General features: G+C 42.0%; 1 protein-coding gene across 6 annotated transcripts in view; it reads left to right on the top strand.

Annotated features, from left to right (window-relative positions):
- Tnc (tenascin C) overlaps positions 1-18,154 on the top strand; it is an 83,224-nt gene that overhangs the window by 30,954 nt on the left and 34,116 nt on the right. For 2 of the 6 annotated variants that reach the window (XM_090330495.1, XM_090330497.1), the window contains exons 7-14: positions 1,979-2,248; positions 3,175-3,360; positions 3,622-3,711; positions 4,843-5,106; positions 11,582-11,854; positions 12,402-12,674; positions 13,262-13,534; positions 16,289-16,561. In XM_090330495.1, coding sequence (XP_090186621.1) covers positions 1,979-2,248; positions 3,175-3,360; positions 3,622-3,711; positions 4,843-5,106; positions 11,582-11,854; positions 12,402-12,674; positions 13,262-13,534; positions 16,289-16,561 — 1,902 coding nt within the window. The remainder of the gene's footprint in view (positions 1-1,978; positions 2,249-3,174; positions 3,361-3,621; positions 3,712-4,842; positions 5,107-11,581; positions 11,855-12,401; positions 12,675-13,261; positions 13,535-16,288; positions 16,562-18,154) is intronic. The other 4 variants (XM_090330496.1, XM_090330498.1, XM_090330499.1 and 1 more) reach the window with 2 other exon arrangements.

The raw sequence follows: 18,154 nt of genomic DNA, 5'->3' as shown, positions 1-18,154 counted from the left end.
ATGAGTATAATTCTTGTTGTACATTGTTACTCTCTCCCTCATTTTCTCTGGCTATACCTTCTCACTCTTCTTCCCTCCCTCAAGTTTTAAAGTTCATTTGATTTAAAAAAAAAAAGCCTGAATTTGGAGTTGGTTTTCCAGGAAAGAAATATTTGTCAAAAACGGAAAGAAAATAATTTTGTATTTCTATTTAGGAAAACCTCTTTTCATTTTTTTTTATTTTTCAAGATTACATATGTGCTAGTTCTCTAAGGAATTGAATCTTCTTGGCAGGAGGTTGTTGGAAAGTTAAATCTGTTGACTAATGACAAGAAAGAACAGCTTGCACTAAGACATTTGCACATTTTTGCCTAGCTCAGGGCCAACGCATAAGACTGGCTCTTTTATACTAAGTGTTTTCCGTCATCCTGACAAAAATCTCTCTGTGGTAGGTGGAAAGCAGGTACAGGCAGGAAAAAAAATCATTAGGTCACCAGAAAAGCATAGAAAGGATCAAGCAAATGCTTATTCACCAAACAGAAAACATACCAAAAACACAAAGGACTTTTCTTCTCCTGCCTTTTTCTTTTTAATCTAAATGTGAGAATTGGCTGTTTTCTTCTTATAGAAGAACAAACACCTCCAATGTTTGAAGTTGCAGAGCTATGTAAATATCAACTTGAAAGACCTATATACTAACCTATTTTTTTAGTGATATACCAGAAGCTTGTCCAGTTCTGAAGGACCTTAAAATTTCAACAGAACATGTTTGTTCTTTCTGATACCTGCCTAAGACCGTCTTACATTGATATGTGGAAATGGATGAAAGGCATTGCCATAGCAAAGAGAAACAACAAAGGCCTAGATCTCATCATTCCTCAGTTTAAGTTCCATTTTCACCATTCACCAACATAGATGGAAAAATCTGATCATTTAAGCCTCAGATCCAGCACTTGGAAAATGGGTTTACAGTACACTCCTTGTGAAGTGGTCTTACAAATGGAGACATACATCACACACACACACACACACACACACACACACACACACACACACACACACACACTGCCCTTGTTAGAACCTACCACTCAAGGGACTCCAAACAAGGATATCAGTGAACTCCAACCTCTGTAATCAAAAGACAACACAGAAAGGAGGAAGAATGGTCTGACTTCTTACACATGGAACAGGCAGATTCATGACCCCTTTGTAGCTAATTTCACCTGCAAGCTGAGACTAATGTACCAATACCTAGACTTCAAAAATTAGACACTGTCACAATGCATGAGTTCTCCTCTCATTACCTGTACCACGTTTACAACATTTTATTATGACCAAAAAGCTTTATTTAAAAAAAAGAAGAAGAAACACCTGCCAAGTGCCAAGTAGTGACATGTTACATACATTCCTATCTCTATCAGCCTGCTGTCAGAGCACTAAATAAGAGTAGATACAACAAGAATTGAGTTTAACAGGACAGCAGGACAAGCCAAGATGTAGATATGAAGATGAGAAAGGACTGAGAGAACAATGAATTCTTTTCATCAAGAACTTCCATACCCCAGACTGACAGACCACTACCTCAGATCTCTCCTCCATTGTTCTAATAGGAAAGTTAACACCCAGGAAAGTTTGGCCTAATCTTTAAAAGGAAGGAAGCAACTAGATGAATTTTGTTTAAAGGAAGTGTCCTCTATGTATGTTCCCTTGATTAATGAGAGCATTAACAGTGACAAAAATAATAAAATCTTTTATTATGTAATTGGCAGGCCTAGCCTGTATGCTAGATGGTTTCTTTGCAAGCATTATCTCCTTCCCTAATTGGAATATATATATATATATATATATATATATATATATAAACTCATGCCATATCATGATCCCTACTTATCAAATAGGAAATTGAGGTTTCACGGGATAAACTAAGTCAGCATGCATGCATTAATCACTCATTCATAGCCTTGCTCTCTGAATGTGCTCTGTTCTCTGTCCATCACAGGCTTGGATGCTCCCAGCCAGGTTGAGGTGAGAGATATCACAGACACCACAGCTCTCATCACCTGGTTCAAGCCCCTGGCAGAGATCGACAGCATTGAGCTCTCCTATGGCGCCAAAGATGTGCCAGGTGACCGCACTACCATCGACCTCACCCATGACGAGAACCAGTACTCCATCGGAAACCTGAAGCCTGACACAGAGTATGAGGTGTCCCTCATCTCCCGCAGGGTGGACATGTCCAGCAACCCGGCCAAAGAGACCTTCACAACAGGTAGCCATCCTTTCCCTGCCAGCCGGGGTGGGAAAGAAAATGGCAAGATCTCTATCCCACCCCTAGTCAGGTGTCTCCTGAAAAAGTAAAAAAAAGATTTCCATTTCTGTTTCAATACTATCCCAATTTGTCCTTTCAAAGAAAAGAAAATAATCACTTATTACCTTCCAAAATACTGTCTTAGTTTTTGTATGTATGGAAGATACTGGCACTAGATCATCTCAGATCAAAGTTCTGGTTCAAATTCAACTCAATTTAACATTTAGTAAATGTGTTTCAATCCAGGTTCTTTGTGGCTCCTGATCGTTATCTTGGCTACACAGGAGGCTGAGATCCAGAGAATGTGATTCAAAACTACCATAGGCAGAAAATTCTAGGAGACTCCTCAAAATAAACAGCAAAATGCTTGGCTTGGAGGCTAAGATGGTAGAGTACCAGCCATGCAAGCTCAAGACCCCGAGATCAAATCTCAGTACCACTAAATAATATAATATACATATAGTGACAAAGATCCAAGCCTCTTAGCTCATGACATTATTTTTAAAGTATGAAAATATCAACTGTTTATCCACTAAATACTTTGCCACAGCTCAATAAGTACTGTGTAAATTATTAGAAATGCAGTGATGAAGCACAGAAACTAGGTCTTGCACTCCTGACTGTGTCTACAAGGTTTTGAGATGTCTCTTAAATAAAACTGAGAACAATACAAGTGATTAAATGTCACACGCATCAGTAATTGGAAAACTGCCCAATCTATACCCTTCATTGAAAGTGGTGATCCGTCACAGAGACAGAGACGTTGACAGTGGTCTTGTCATTCCTTTCCAATGGCAGGTGCCTTTCATATCTCAGCTTCTATATCAAAGGTTCCTGTTCTCCTGGTACCTGCTGTATCCAGTTCAAATATTCCTTCTTATCCACAGGCCTGGATGCTCCCAAGAATCTTCGACGTGTCTCCCAGACAGATAACAGTATCACCTTGGAATGGAGGAATGTCAAGGCAACCATTGACAATTACAGAATTAAGTATGCACCCATCTCTGGAGGGGACCATGCTGAAGTGGATATCCCGAAGAGTCAACAAGCCACAACCAAAACAACACTCACAGGTGAGCTCTCTATGCAATCTGGTGGTCCTCGGGACCCTCAGAGGACGGGCACCTGCTCCTTCATGCCCCTATTTTATAAAGATCCAGAGGGAAATAAGTCTAGTTCCTAAGGAGTTCCTCTCACTTGGACCACAAGCAATGTAACACATTCTGGACACTGAGAAAGCACAGTGTCCAGAGACCAGTCCAGAGCCATTCTTAGGAATCATCAGAAAGCATTTCTAGCTCTAGCCTCCTCTCACCCTGTGCATTCTGTCATAGGTCTGAGGCCAGGAACTGAATATGGGATTGGAGTTTCTGCTGTGAAGGAGGACAAGGAGAGCAATCCAGCAACCATCAATGCGGCTACAGGTGAGGCACACCTGGAATTCTCATGATCACCACACTGGTTTTATCACAACTGTAGGTTTGTGAAGCAACCACTACAATGGAGATGCAAACTCATCCACACTGATATTCCCACAAGCTATCCTTTATAGTCACAGCCACTTCCCTCCATCTCTGTCTAATCCTGCTCATCCATTTTTTCTATTTCATGAATGTTGCATAAATGAAATACTGTAGATATCGGCCCATTCTGTACTACAACAAAAGTATCCTACATTAAGTGCCTTATAAATGGAGGCAATATGTTTCTCATGGGATAAAGGCTAGAAAGCACAAGGTCAAGTGGCTAACAAATTCAGTCTGCTGCAGGTCCGTGGAAATATCTGTCTTTACGCCATGTCCTTTGATGCCAGGAACGGACAAGGATCTCAGGGCTCTTTCCTTCTGAAGCCACTATTTCTATTCATGAGGCTACTCAAAGATCCCCACATCCAAGTCACTTTGGGGATTAATTTTCAAACTACAGATTGTAGGGAGACACAAATATGTTGCCCATACAAGGTAGTCTATCTTCTGAAAGTACCTTTTTTCTTCTGTCATAAATCTTTTGAGATTTGTATCAGTCACTTCTTATATAAGCAGTCTGGCCCTTTTAAATGTGTTTTGTTTGTGGATTTGTTGTTTGTTTTAGTGCTGGTACTGGGACTTGAACTCCATGACTCACATTACTTGCTTTGCTTTATGCTCTAGCATGTGAGCCACACCACCTCTTCTGTTTTTTTTTGTTTTGTCATTAGAAATATAAGCATCTCACAGATTTGTCTGCCTGGGTTACCTCTGAACCATGATCCTCAAATCTAATCCTCCTGAGTAGATAGGATTACTATCTATAAGCTACTAGCACTTAGCTTTAAATGTTTTTAATCAGGTAACATTTTGAAGTATGGAGATGCTACTACATTATTTTAAGCTTCCAAAATCCAACCAGTGGTGAGAGCAGTATAGAATGAGGTAGGCTGAGGTAGAAACTGAGGCTTAGAGAAGTAAAGGCACATCGCCCTTCTGTAGCAGTTCAGAATTCCAGCTCAGAGTCAGGGGACTTTGCAGCCCTAGAAGCATCCATACCTCAGAGTCTTATGAGTCTTTCTCTCCCAGACATGGATGCACCCAAGGACCTCCAGGTTTCTGAAACAACAGAGAACAGCCTGACTCTGCTCTGGAGGACACCATTGGCCAAGTTTGACCATTACCGCCTCAACTACAGCCTATCTACAGGCCAATCAGGAGAGACCCAGCTACCGAGGGACAGCACATCCTATGTCCTGACAGGGCTGGAGCCAGGACAAGAATACACCATCCTCCTCACAGCTGAGAAAGGCAGGCACAAGAGCAAGCCAGCACATGTGAAGGCGTCTACTGGTGAGTTGCCCTAAGCCACCTTCTTACCCTTTGGTGACTCTGAGTTGCAGAGTCCTGCAGGCACACTGAGAGACCCAGATGGCAAATGTGCTACTTTCTCTATCCAGAAAGCCCTTAAATGCCAATTTGAAACAGCTGCTTCCTTGTCTTTCCTAGAGATTAACTTGTCCTCTTAGCAACCAAGGGAGACAAGTTCCCTAGCAGGACCAAGTGGTTTTTAACTATTTCCTCCTAGGACAGTTTATCACATTAGGCTCCTTTTGTCTTTTTGGGTGCTGTTAATTCTTGTTTCACAGTTACTTTTACATTTTTTCTTTCCTTTCTTTAGCCTAACAATGAATAACTATTATATTACTTTTAGAGGTGACTGGGATGCTGGTAATCATTTTCTGGTCATTTTTTTTCCAGGAAAGGTTTTTATTTCAGGTGACCTTGCTTTCTTAGAAGGTGAACCTTATGCCTCCCACATGGTCCCTTGAGCCTCCTGCCCATGTCCCTCTTCCCCTAAGTCCTAAAGAGATTCACCTGGTCTACCCTGGTTCACCCTGCTTTCTGTGTCTCTTGTAGCCTGTTACCCTCCTCACTGGACTTACTGCCATGCTTCCTCAGGGTCTAAGGGAAGAGAATCAGGAAAAAAAAAGGATTGATGCTGTTGTTGCTATTTTGTAAAGCAACACATTCAATGTTAACCACAAAGTACTGAAAATGTATGGATGTGAAATAGTACTTCTTCAAGGTTTGGCAATTTAATTAGCTTTCATGTACTGAATGCCCACCAGCAGGCTGATATTTGAGAGAAGGATTTCATGCTCATGCAGATTGTACGGTTAGGTAGAGTAGAATACTCCTATTCATGGTCCCTCAGGTAGACCAGATACCTACAATGTGAGGAAAAGCCAAATCACAGAGAAGGATTAAGAGATCCAAATTCAGGAGCAAGCTGGCACAGGTATCCTGCCTGACAGAGCCATCACCTCAGCTGAGCCTTGATACTTAGAAAAGAGATTGCAAAAGAGGACTATTTAGAAATGCCATTCACAAACATCTTCATCCATATAGAGTTCTCCAGTCATTAATAATCAAGGTAAACTGAAGTTATTTTCTCTGTTATTAAAAGAATCCAGGCATTCTAGAAAAGGCAGAGACCTAGGCCACTTTGGGCTTTATATTTTACCATTCTTAAACATTTGGCTTCCATTCCCAAGCTCACCTCAGTGTCACAATATAGCTGCTATAAAACTGTCATTCCCTCTGTGTTGTAGGCAGAGGGAAAATGAAAGCTCTAAAATAGGGCTACCTGCTAGATGAGCCTTCTTGAAAACCAATAATCATGTCTCTTCTTGCGCCACTGGCCTTCTTTAGCTTAAAGGGAGACTAAGTGAAGTAATCTTCTGTCTGAACATGCTGTTAAACACGTACTATCTTAATTGCTCTTAAGGAAGACAGAAAGTCAGTGGGCAAAGATCAGTCTCTGCCAGTGTTTGAAGTGAACCTAAATGACCCACTCTGCTGACTGAGCCAGGAAAGCTTCCCACTTAGCCGTGAAATGATTGTTAAGGTTGCTCAGGAGAGGGGAACATTTACTCAAAGGTGGGTAGGGACCAAAGAGAATCAAGAATTCTATAGCAAAGATTTGACTCTTTCAGGGCTACAAACATCAGTGTGTAATAAAGTCAGGGAAGGGATGACACTGTTCAAAAAGAAATATACACTTCATATGACATATAACTGTACATCACCTTTATAATAACAATTGAACAATGCATGAGAGGAAGAAAATAAAGAAGAAATCCCTCTCCTTTCTTGTCTTGTCCTCTCCTGACATCCTTTCTTCTGTCCTATCGCTGCTTTCTCCTGAGTTTAATAAATGCTACATGAGAGAGACACTCTCAGCAATCAGGACTTCAGGCAGTAGGCATCCTCCCTCTTTTTTCCAATGAGGCAGGCAAGACCTCAGTAGCTCAGCAAATGAGAGGTTTCTCATCAGCTAGAGTTCCAGTCCCTGTCTGGGCATCAGGATAGGTACCAGCATCTCCCACATCATACCATCTCAACGTTATTTCAAAGAAATCATATCCTATATTCAATGACTACGCATTACAGGAAACAAAAATGGGCAAGTCATTGTTGTATGGGTTCTTTCTCATTATCACCAGAATATGCCCTTTAGCTTCCTTTACACAACAGTTTCATTTTATTAAATGTAGAGTGGATATTTCCTTCCATCTCTTGAGTTCTTTCTCAAAAACCCATGTCTCCTGTGTTGCCAAGTCGATACTACACTATAACCAAACTTAGTGTTGCATTCTGGAGCTTCTAGGAGCAAAGACAGACACATAATCCTAAGAGCTCAGGGTCTAGTCCACAAGACTTGTTCCCCCAATGGTCATGGTGTGGCTGGGGGAGAAGAGTCAGGGAATCTACCCACAGAGAGCCAGGAAAGGCTTAAGGTAGGAAGAATCTTTCAGGATGCAGTATTTCAGCCCCAGCATTTCCATGGAGCCCTCTGGTTCTTTGTTTCTACCTCTTCATCAACAGTTTATTATCTTCCTCAAGAGGTACAGGAAAGGGAAGAAAAAAATTCATTGAAAAGTCTCTAATTTAGATTGATATGACAAAAGTGGAAAAGAGGAAAATAGAAAGGAGAATGCAAGGGAGGAATGGGAGAAAGATACTTTCCTTGTTAGATGAAGGGTATCAGTTGTGTGCCAGGCTCCTCAACCCTCCCCATTTCTGCCTCTTTCTCTTTTTCTCACCTTTTCCTCTGTCTTTTCCTGCCTCACGTTCCCACCTCTTTTCTTCCCTTCCTTTTATCCTCTTTTCCTTCTCTCTGCATTTAAATTCTGAAAACCAACTTCATCTCTACTTAAGGACCAGGCCTCTAGGAGCCACGGAGTCATAAATCAGAGACCGTAGCTAGAATGCAAGGGCAGCAGAGCACCTTTTCCGCAGCACTGTTTGACTCGAGTGACATTCCAGTAATTGGCATGAAGTTTGAAGGCAGAAAGGTGAAATCACATTTTAGTAACAGCAATAGATATCAGAAGACACTGTTCTCTGATGTGCTAATTTGTCTCATGGAGCAAGTTGAAACTTATTCAAATACATATCCTTCCAACAAATATTTATTTGAGTCAGGAAATGCTCGGAGGTGTAGGGACCAGAACAGAAGAAATAGTGGAGACTACAATGAGGAAGAAAGAATTAAAATAAGAACTACAGCAATGTCTTAGAGGGGCAAGTAGAAAGCAGGAGACTACAAGCATGTTCCCATCACATATTTGGCAAAGGGAAGGAAGATCTCAGAAAAGTGGTAGAAGAGGTGGTGCTTGGTGTGAAAGAAAATGGACCACAAAGGCTCTAAGACAGGAAGTTCATATTTGTGCAAGACAACCATGCATTCTTGTTTGCCTGTCAGAGTGTGGCTAGAGGCTAGAAACATTTGCAAATGACCTGGAATATTACGTTTAGGGCCCTGGTTTTCATTGATGATCTTTACAAAGAAGCACCAGAATGTTTTAAGGCAGCTGGGATTTTAGTTTCTATTATTTTATCTCTACAAAGAGAGTTTAGCTCCATTTCATCTACCTTTTGCTCTCTTCAGGCTTGGCTTTGCTCACCCACAGTTGAGGGACAATCCAACTTTCTCTCATGAGAGAGGGGTTTTTCATTGTGCCCACATTTGGTCATTACTGACCACAGGATGGGAATCTAAAGCCTGGACATTGGTACTGCCAGAAATTCTGCCTGGCCAGCTGCTCAACCCACTGTAAGCACAGACATCAGACTTCAAAATTCTGATTTCCCAGGCCCACTGACATTGTTCAGAGAGTAGATTCCAATGCACAGCTGTAAGAAAAAGACAACAGCCTTTTCATCAAGAAATGCCAAGAGAGTCAATGTGGAAGTGTACAATGAGAACTCTTGGCTTCTGGGGCAGGAAGGCCACAGTGTGTCATTTGCTATGGAAATGTAGAGCTAGCACTTATAAGAAGTGTCTTAGTCCCCAGCTCTATTCCTGTCTGCTGTGGTTTTTATTGATCGTTTTCCTCTCACAATTCTAATTCCTCTTTGTTATGTACTGATTTTATTTAGTAAGGAAATTGTATCTTTTACTACTCTTAGCAGCATATGTTTAGTGGAAGGGCTGAAAATATGCTGACTGCAATGTCCTTTTCTGATTGACTTACCAGAAGACAAGAAAGTGGAGAAACAACAAAAACTGGTGACATAATTCTTACTGCTTAGTGACTGAACTGGTACAACATGAACAAATGAAGCAGTCTGGGAGGGTCATTGTTTAAAAGCATCAAGGACATAGTCAAAGTCTGGTTCACAGAGATGGAATTATTGTCTTATTCCTACCCATTGTATAACAGCAGTTGTGTAACTCTCCCATATCATGTGCAAGCTGATAGATGGATAGACACAGACAGAGACAGATAGACAGAATGTCATATTTAATAAGGTGAAAATAAAGATACCTAGAACACAGTTAAGAGGAAAAAAGAGTTTGAGAACCCTAAAGATAAAATAATTTTTTTTCGCTTAGTTTTGGTTTTGCCTTATATCTCTTTATGACTGGGGGCTTCCAGAATATGTGAAGACCTGCCCTTGAGTTTATTTATGCTTAAGCCCCGAGATCAAGAACATAACTGTTGTATATGGAGATCCTCTTCCCTAGATTTACATAGTTCCATTGGTTTCAGAGCACCTGGCCCTCATTTCTTTTCCTCAAATCTAGATATATCACCTTGAATTCAGGGCCCTCTCCTTCTCATAGGGGCCACATGTAGATGGTTAAGAATTGTTATAAAAACTTGAGTATAAGGGATGAAATGGGATTAAATGAAGCATCTATAGAGTGTAGTTCAAGCTCAGGCACCACAACCTTTTCCTTTGCAGGGCAAGATGGTAAATATTTTAAGATTTTACAGGTTGGTCCTCTCACAACTCTATAGAGCTGCACCACTGTCTCACAGAAATATCCATCCATGATGTCCAAGTGAGCAGATGTGGCTCTATTCCAATAAAACTTAAGTTTATGACACCCGAAATTCAAATTTCACTTGATTTTCATGTATCATAAATTATCATTCTTTGGATTTTTTTAAGCCAACGATCTAAAAATGTAAAAGCTGATGTCAGGCTACTAGCTAAGGTCAGATACAGGCCTTAGGTTATAGTTTATGTATCCATTCTGCATCAAAGTAAATTTAAAAGGAGTTTAAAGGACTATAAGCTATTCCAATGGGAAGTCAGACAAGAAAAAGAATATTCTCCAGAACCCAGAAAGTCTGAATTAAATAGGCTCCAACAGAGAAACTTTTCCCTGACGATAGAAGGCTTCAATCAAATTGCAAGCTAACATTTTTTAAGTTCAAAGGCTGCATTCAGGGACATATAGGGCTCCCTGGAAATTAGTAACAAAGACAAGGCATAAATAGAAAGAAGACTTGTCTTTCAAATAAACAAAGGCAGTTCCTACTCTCTTGTTTATCGGATCCATTTCCAGAGAAATCCTTTGTTCTTAGGTCACACAAAGTCCATTTGACTGAGCCCTGGACCCATGAACTCTTTAAATCAGATTCAGACAAGTGGGGTTGTGCTGCTTGCCTGTGTTCAAGAGGTGGAAAATGATGATGCATTCGGTTGTGTTTTGTTTTTCACATTTTATTTTATTAGCATCATTCATTTCCTTGTGACATGTCCATATATGCCTACTAGATCCAACTGATCCATCCCTCTCTGTCTTCTCTCCTACACCACTGCCCAAACGAATTTCAGCAAGCATTATTATTCCATTTTCACATGTGCATCTAAAGTAGTTGGACCATTTTCAAATTGAGTTTATTAGTAAGCTCTGTTTCTCCCAGGACTTTGGGGGTCTTTGTTTTTTTTTCCTATCCAAAAGGGGACAGTTTTTCAGAAGATTGTCCATGTTCTTATATTATGTTAGTGTTAGCTCTGATCTTTATTGAAGTGGTTGGCATAAACTGATGTGAACCCCCCAAACTGACAAAACTCTCCATATCTACTATGACAGCCCATGTAGGAAAGACAGAGATAACACAATAAAGAAAGGGAATCTAAGGACACTGCTCAGGCCTGGGGAAGAGTTGAATGGAACCCTACCCCAGCCACCGTGATGAGGGATACTTTTCAAAATAGAAGCTGGACCATAGGGCACCACCAGCTTACATGTGTAGGTAATTCCAAACCTACATGACACTGGTCAATAGGAAAATGAATTTTCCAAAGACAAACTCATGTAAAAATGAGCATGGTTTTGATTTTTCCATTGGTGCTTGAATGGGGAAGCTTAACTCCTGGGGGGGTGGAGTGGGGAGTTGCGTTGAGAAGACAGATTCCTGGGTCCTTCTAGCCCTGGCAGTGGGGTTGTCCTTGCTGACTCGAGGAAGGAAAGTGTCTGGAGGAATAGTTTCATCATTGACGCCATCTCTTTATTATTCAGAACAAATCCCTGACCTGGAAAATCTCACTGTGACTGAGGTTGGCTGGGATGGCCTCACCCTCAACTGGACTGCAGCTGACCAGGCCTATGAGCATTTTGTCATTCAGCTGCAGGAGGCCAACAAGGTGGAGGCCACTCAGAACTTCACAGTGGACGGCAGCCTCCGGGCTGTGGACATTCCAGGCCTCAAGGCGTCCACTCCTTATAGACTGTCCATCTATGGGGTGATCCGGGGCCATAGGACACCCGTGCTCTCTGTTGAGGCTTCCACAGGTACCTTCTTCCTTTCTACCTAAAGCTTCTGTTTCTTCCAACAGGACACTTCCCAAGAATAATATCAGATATAAGGGCTTTGGAATGGGCCTGGTTCTACCATGAGCCATAGTGCTACGGGATCTGATGATCCACAGCCAGGCCAATGCCAAGGCAACTTAACACTTCACCACATATAAGCAACGGTCTTTGCATGGGTAAAGAGTCCCTCCTGTGGAAAGATCCACAGAGCCATAGCGCCTCAGCGGGGAGGACTGTTAACTATAAAAAAAAAAAAACAGGCAACTATTTGTGAACACTACATTTCAAGAGTAGAAAAAAGAAGGGGAAAAAAGCTCACAACACAATAACTCTGCTCATCTGTTATGGTTTACAGCAATTCCTTTGTAAGCTAAGAAAACATAGACTTCCCCTCCTCCGTTCTAAAATGGAAGGTTGCATGCTGCATGCTTATCTAAAGGAAGCCACATTTGTTAAGTGACATTCGTGTATTTAAGATTCCCTAGATCTTGTATGTGATTTCAATGAGCTCTCTCTCCTTCTCCAGGGGAAATTCCCACGTTGGGAGAGGTCATGGTGGCCAAGGTGGGCTACGATGCCCTAACACTCAACTGGACAGCTCCTGAAGGGATCTATGAGCACTTTTTCATTCAGGTGCAAGAGGCTGATATGTTAGAGGCAGCCCAGAACCTCACAGTTCCCGGAGGACTGAGGTCCACAGACCTGCCTGGGCTCAAAGCTGCCACTCGCTATAGAGCCACCATCCGTGGTGTCACTCAGGACTTCAGCACAGCCCCTCTCTCTGTTGAGGTCTTGACAGGTATTCCAGACTAGTGCACACCTTTACACCATCTTCCTTGTCTCTACGAGTGGGATCAAAGCTCTAAGCTGGGTTTTAGTACCTGCTATATCAGGGCAATGCTGATGAATCATCTTTGCCTCTTCTTCCCAGATGGCCTAACCTTATTTGGCTAGTTCTATGGAAATTCCACCTCTCCTTTTTTTTTTTTTTAAACAAAAGTGAGAGGTGATTTTTCTTGCAAAGTGAATTCCAGCCCTAATAACTAAGGAGCTGGAAAGACCAATCTGCAAGTGAAAAAGAAAAATAGTTCTGAGCTCATTTTAAAAATACTAAAGGATTCCCCAAAGCCCTATTTGTGTGTCAAGAATGGAAGTTGTGAACAATCCCTAAAACCACTGTTCACTCCCACAGGATGAGCAGAAAAAACCCAGCTTTAGTGCCAACTATCAGACTGTGTTTCAACATCACCCTCAATCATTCATCTGTTGTCAACACTAACCAGACAGTCCATCTTAGTCTAAGCCAAAACACTATCTCACCTGAACCCCAGAATGCAATGGGCTTTTTTTTTATTATTAACTCAGCCATTCTATGTCCTTATGCAGAGGAGGTTCCAGGTCTGGGAAACCTCACAGTGACCGGACTGGGCTGGAATGCCCTCAGACTCAATTGGACCACACCAGATGAGACCTATGATCAGTTTATCATTCAGGTCCGGGAGTCTGAGCAGGTGGAGGAGGCTCATAATCTCACCATTCCTGGCAGCCTGCGCTCAGTGGAAATCCCAGGCCTCAAGGCTGGCAGTTCCTACATAATCACTCTACATGGAGTGATCAGGGGCCACACCACTCAACCTCTTTCCATGGAGATCATCACAGGTACCTTCCACACCAGACATGTGATTTGAGCCAGCCTGTCTCTGGAATGGGGAAAAAAAATCCCCACGTATCAGGAGATCCTGCCTCAGATGTAGTTGGCAGATAACAGAGTTCTCTAGCTCAGAAAGCCCTGGGTGGAAATTCCAACTAAGTGACTAAATAATGTTGGGTCTATCACTTTATATCTCAGGCCCTTCTCATGTTCAAATCAGAGATGCTATCCCTATGGTTCACTGATATGAACAATTCCTGAACTAATAATGAACGCAAACGTTTTGCACAGTGCCCACTGTGGAAGGAGTAACCATGAATAGTAAATAGCTGAAGGTAGAGTCCTAGTTTCAGAAAATAGCACAAAAGAGTAGGAAAGATCAGAGCCTTCTAGAGAAACCATATCATTACTAGTCTTGAAGTCACTAACATGCACAAAATTCCTAGTCAGGTCTCTACAAAGTAATTCTGGGAAATGATCTGGTCAGTCTTCTGCTGAAATTGTTTTAGTCCTTCACGTTAACAGGTATTCAAGGCTAGGACATTTGCAAGAAAGGACAGCATAAATGAGTACAGTGTTGTGCACTTGATTTAGGGAGACAAAACAATTGATCTCAATTTGTCTCCTGAAAATATGGTATTCCATCTATCATGGAAAACTGTGCTAGCCGTGAGTTGTCTAGAAACAGCTTCCAAAGGGACTCTGGGCCAGATTTCTTGTGAGAAGTTGTTTTGTTTTTTATGCTTGTCCCTAAGCTCATGCCCTTTTCCATATAGTTTTAGATTTTGAAAAGGCAACAAAAATATCTAATTCTTGCTCCTATGTACCAAATAAATGTGGCCATTCTTTGATACCATATATAATTCCATAATTAAGGAACATGATGTTATCATGTACTATGTGGCCAAATTATTATTGTCTCATGACAGATAAACTGCAGTTCTTAGTGATCTGGGGAAGAAATGAGGGATATCTCGACTGATGTGTCTATCATGCTTCTTCCAGAAAAATGCCACGTCTATGTGGAACAGAGTTTGAAAACAGACCTCTAAAATGGAGAAGTTACTCAAGGTTTCTTAGCTCACTAAGTTCTGGGCTAACAGAATAAAACTCTCCACCTAGGACTGGGCATGTGGCTTAGTGGTAGAGTACTTGCCTAGCATGCCTGAAACCCCAGGTTCCATTCCTCAGTACCATACACACAGAAAACACTGGAAGTGGTGCTGTGGCTCAAGTGTTAGAGCCCTAGCCTAGAGCAAAAGGAGCTTAGGGATAGTACCAAGGCCCTGAGTTCAAGCCTCAGGAATGGGAAAAAAAAAGTCCCCCTACCTTTTGTGAAGGTTGAAATTGCTAAAAAATACTTCTCTGACTTCTCATCCATAACCACTGCAGCTTGAAGAAGAGGGACTTGAGAGGTTGCACTTAATCTTGAGAAGCATTTCTCAATACCGTGAGTTTTTCCATAGTCTAAATTCAAACCATCTTGATCAGCGATAACAACTATAATAGCTACAGTAGGTTTCCTCCCAGAATTGTAGAAAACAATAAGTGGCCCCTGCTCTGTACCATTTTCTGAGCAAAATGAAACATACACACACATAGACACACACACACACACACACACACACACACACACACACACACACACACAGCCTTCCTGTTCATGATCAGTGTTCACTTAAAGTCCTAGCTGATGACAGTGGGAGGGCAAAAAGCATGCCAAGAATCAAGTACATAACCCTGGATCCCTGAAAGCCAAGAAAAGCCCGGCGATAAACTATCATGCTTGTCCAAACTTGAAACAGCATATGTTTTAGAAAACCAGGCGGTTATACATGGTCAACAGTGAGACAAGATCAATTCCTTCCATATGACTAAATTCCAAGGGGAAACACCTACAGAGGGAATTTTCTTAAGCTACCACGTTTCAAGCACACACTATGTATCAGATAAAATAATATGAAGAAGCTGATAAGTAAAGTCTGCATCGCGTAATCCAATGAAATGGTACTGTCAACTCAACTAAAAGGTGGAGAAAAAGACAGGCAGAGTCAGCAAATACACAGCTGGCAAATAGCAGTGTTGGAACTATGTCCAACAACTCTGTGTGTGTGTGTGTGTGTGTGTGTGTGTGTGTGTGTGTGTGTGTGTGTGTGCGCGTCTATGCTGCCCCTGAGAATTTTTTATTCCAGGCTAAGGCTCTACCACTTGAGTCACAGCTCCATTTCCAGCTTTTTTGGTATTTAATTGGAAATAAGAGTTTCATAGACTATTCAGCTGAGGCTGCCTTCAAACTGAGATCCCCAGATCTCACCTTCCTGAAGAGCTAGGATTACAGGCATGAGCTACCAGCCAGAGTGTGCACTTTTAAACCACTTTCCTTAACGGCCCCACAATCCTATTGTCATCCTATGGCCTTTGCGACACATACTCGGAGACTTCCCACTGGGCTGTGACTATTCTCAGTTCCTAAAGAAAACTGAGGCCAGAATAACAAATTTAAATTCATTCTGAAAGTTTCCTTGATCTCTCACTAGTGCCCAAAGACCAGTAATTACCACATATGGAAGGAAGGAAGGAAGGAAGAAGGGAGAGAGAGGGAAGAAGGGAGGAAGGAAGGAAGGAAGGAAGGAAGGAAGGAAGGAAGGAAGGAAGGAAGGAAGGAAGGAAGGAAGGAAAGATCTTTCTCGCTGGGCTGTGGGGTATTTGGTTCCTTGCTTTTGGTTTGCACCACTGACAAACACCTCTCTGTCCTTCTTTAGAGGATCTCCCCCAGTTGGGAGACTTAGCTGTGACTGAGGTTGGCTGGGATGGCCTCACCCTCAACTGGACTGCAGCTGACCAGGCCTATGAGCATTTTGTCATTCAGGTGCAGGAGGCCAACAAGGTGGAGGCCACTCAGAACCTCACAGTGGACGGCAGCCTCCGGGCTGTGGACATTCCAGGCCTCAAGGCGTCCACTCCTTATAGACTGTCCATCTATGGGGTGATTCGGGGCCATAGGACATCAATGCTCTCTACTGAGGCCTCCACAGGTATCTCCTTATTCACTTGCTCATGCTCTTCTCCCAAGGTCCCTTGTTCCTGCTCCCTTTCCAAGGAATGGTGGGGAACTCTGCTTCTCTCCATGGCTGAACCCTTTTCATGTGCCCTGTGGCTGCTGGCCATGCATGCTCACAGCCCTCCATGCAGACTGTGTCTTCTTCCAAATGCTTTGACCATGACAAAGATGAACTATGTAGACCTTATCCTTTCCTACCTCTACCACCCTCCCCCCTCATAGTTTACCTAGCCAAATGGCATCTCCTTGGAATGATAGTTTTTCTTTTGTTTCAAACATCAGCCTGAAGGTTGAAATTCCCTTCTCCACTGTTGACATATAACTAAAGCATACCTTTCTGACATGTTAATTCTAGTGGAGCACAGTTTATTCACTTACGATGATTTACAGTCTCCCCATCCCTTAGGGGTATGAGTCCTGTGATTTTTGCATTTAAGACATGTTTCTTTTAATGCACTGAGCAAAAGAAATAGTTTTAGACAAAAAGTAAACACACACACACACACACACACACACACACAACAGCCTTTTGAGCAAGGCTATAAATATGAAAGCACTTATACTTATTTAACTGTGTGAATCAAGAGTTGTCCTCTGGGGTGTTGGCTACTGTCTGGCAAACCCCCAATCCCGGCCCAGGGAGGAAGCATTGTATTTTATTTATCACTGAATTCTGGTGGCAAGGTATTCTATGCTTCCTCTAGAGCTGCTAAAGTAAGAGTCTTCTCCTTTCCCATTGCTGTGTTCCATTGCTTATCATTATGATGGACCTCAGTTGGCTTGAAGCTCAGTAGAAACAGTGCTACTTTGGTTTGCATGATAATATAGAATTATTTCACCAAATATCTCAACAGTAAACCTGTACATCCTTTTTGGCTCAGAAGTACAGTTGAATGAGTTAGCTTCTGTCATTTCAGTATAAGCTCACTGAGATGGTCCATTATACAGGCAACTACTGCAGTAAGAGAAAGCTCAAAATGCCTAGAAATTGCAGCTGAGGCTTCCTTGAATGTGCCCTGGGATTTGTATTTTTTAAATCTGATATCTATAAACCATCTTTTCCCCAAAAGGCAGAATGATCACCTACTTCTGATCTTTCCTGCAGATCTTGTGGCTTGGATGTCATCAATATTATTTGTTCATGCGTGTGTGCGTGTGCGTGTGTGTGTGTGTGTGTGTGTGTGTGTTTCTTTTATTATGATAGCAACCTTGCTTCTGATGAGTTGATTGACAGGAAGGAAGGTCCATAATTCATCTGATCTGTGCCTCAACATGTTAGTTGGGATGGTTTCAGAGCTGCAAGGTCTTCTTTTCTTAAGAAATAGGACTAGACTTTTAAGTTCTTTTCCAAACTTGGCTTATGCATGTTTCATTCCTGTTGCTCAGAAAAGCATTGGCAGAATATCTCAAAGACAAAATACGATTTCTTGGCTGGGAAAGGTTTGTCTGAACTGCCTTGTCTTGGCTTACCTCCTTTGGTTGGCAATATAGTGCTAAGCCTTCTTGGCCCACAGAGACACAGACGGACAAGCTATTTTAGTGAAATATGAGAATGGTTGAGTAGCTC

The sequence above is a fragment of the Megascapheus bottae genome, chromosome 3 (genome assembly GCF_031878675.1).
Source record: "Megascapheus bottae isolate mThoBot1 chromosome 3, mThoBot2.hap1, whole genome shotgun sequence".
Taxonomy (NCBI): domain Eukaryota; kingdom Metazoa; phylum Chordata; class Mammalia; order Rodentia; family Geomyidae; genus Megascapheus; species Megascapheus bottae.
This window is presented reverse-complemented; position numbering and strand designations above follow the sequence as displayed.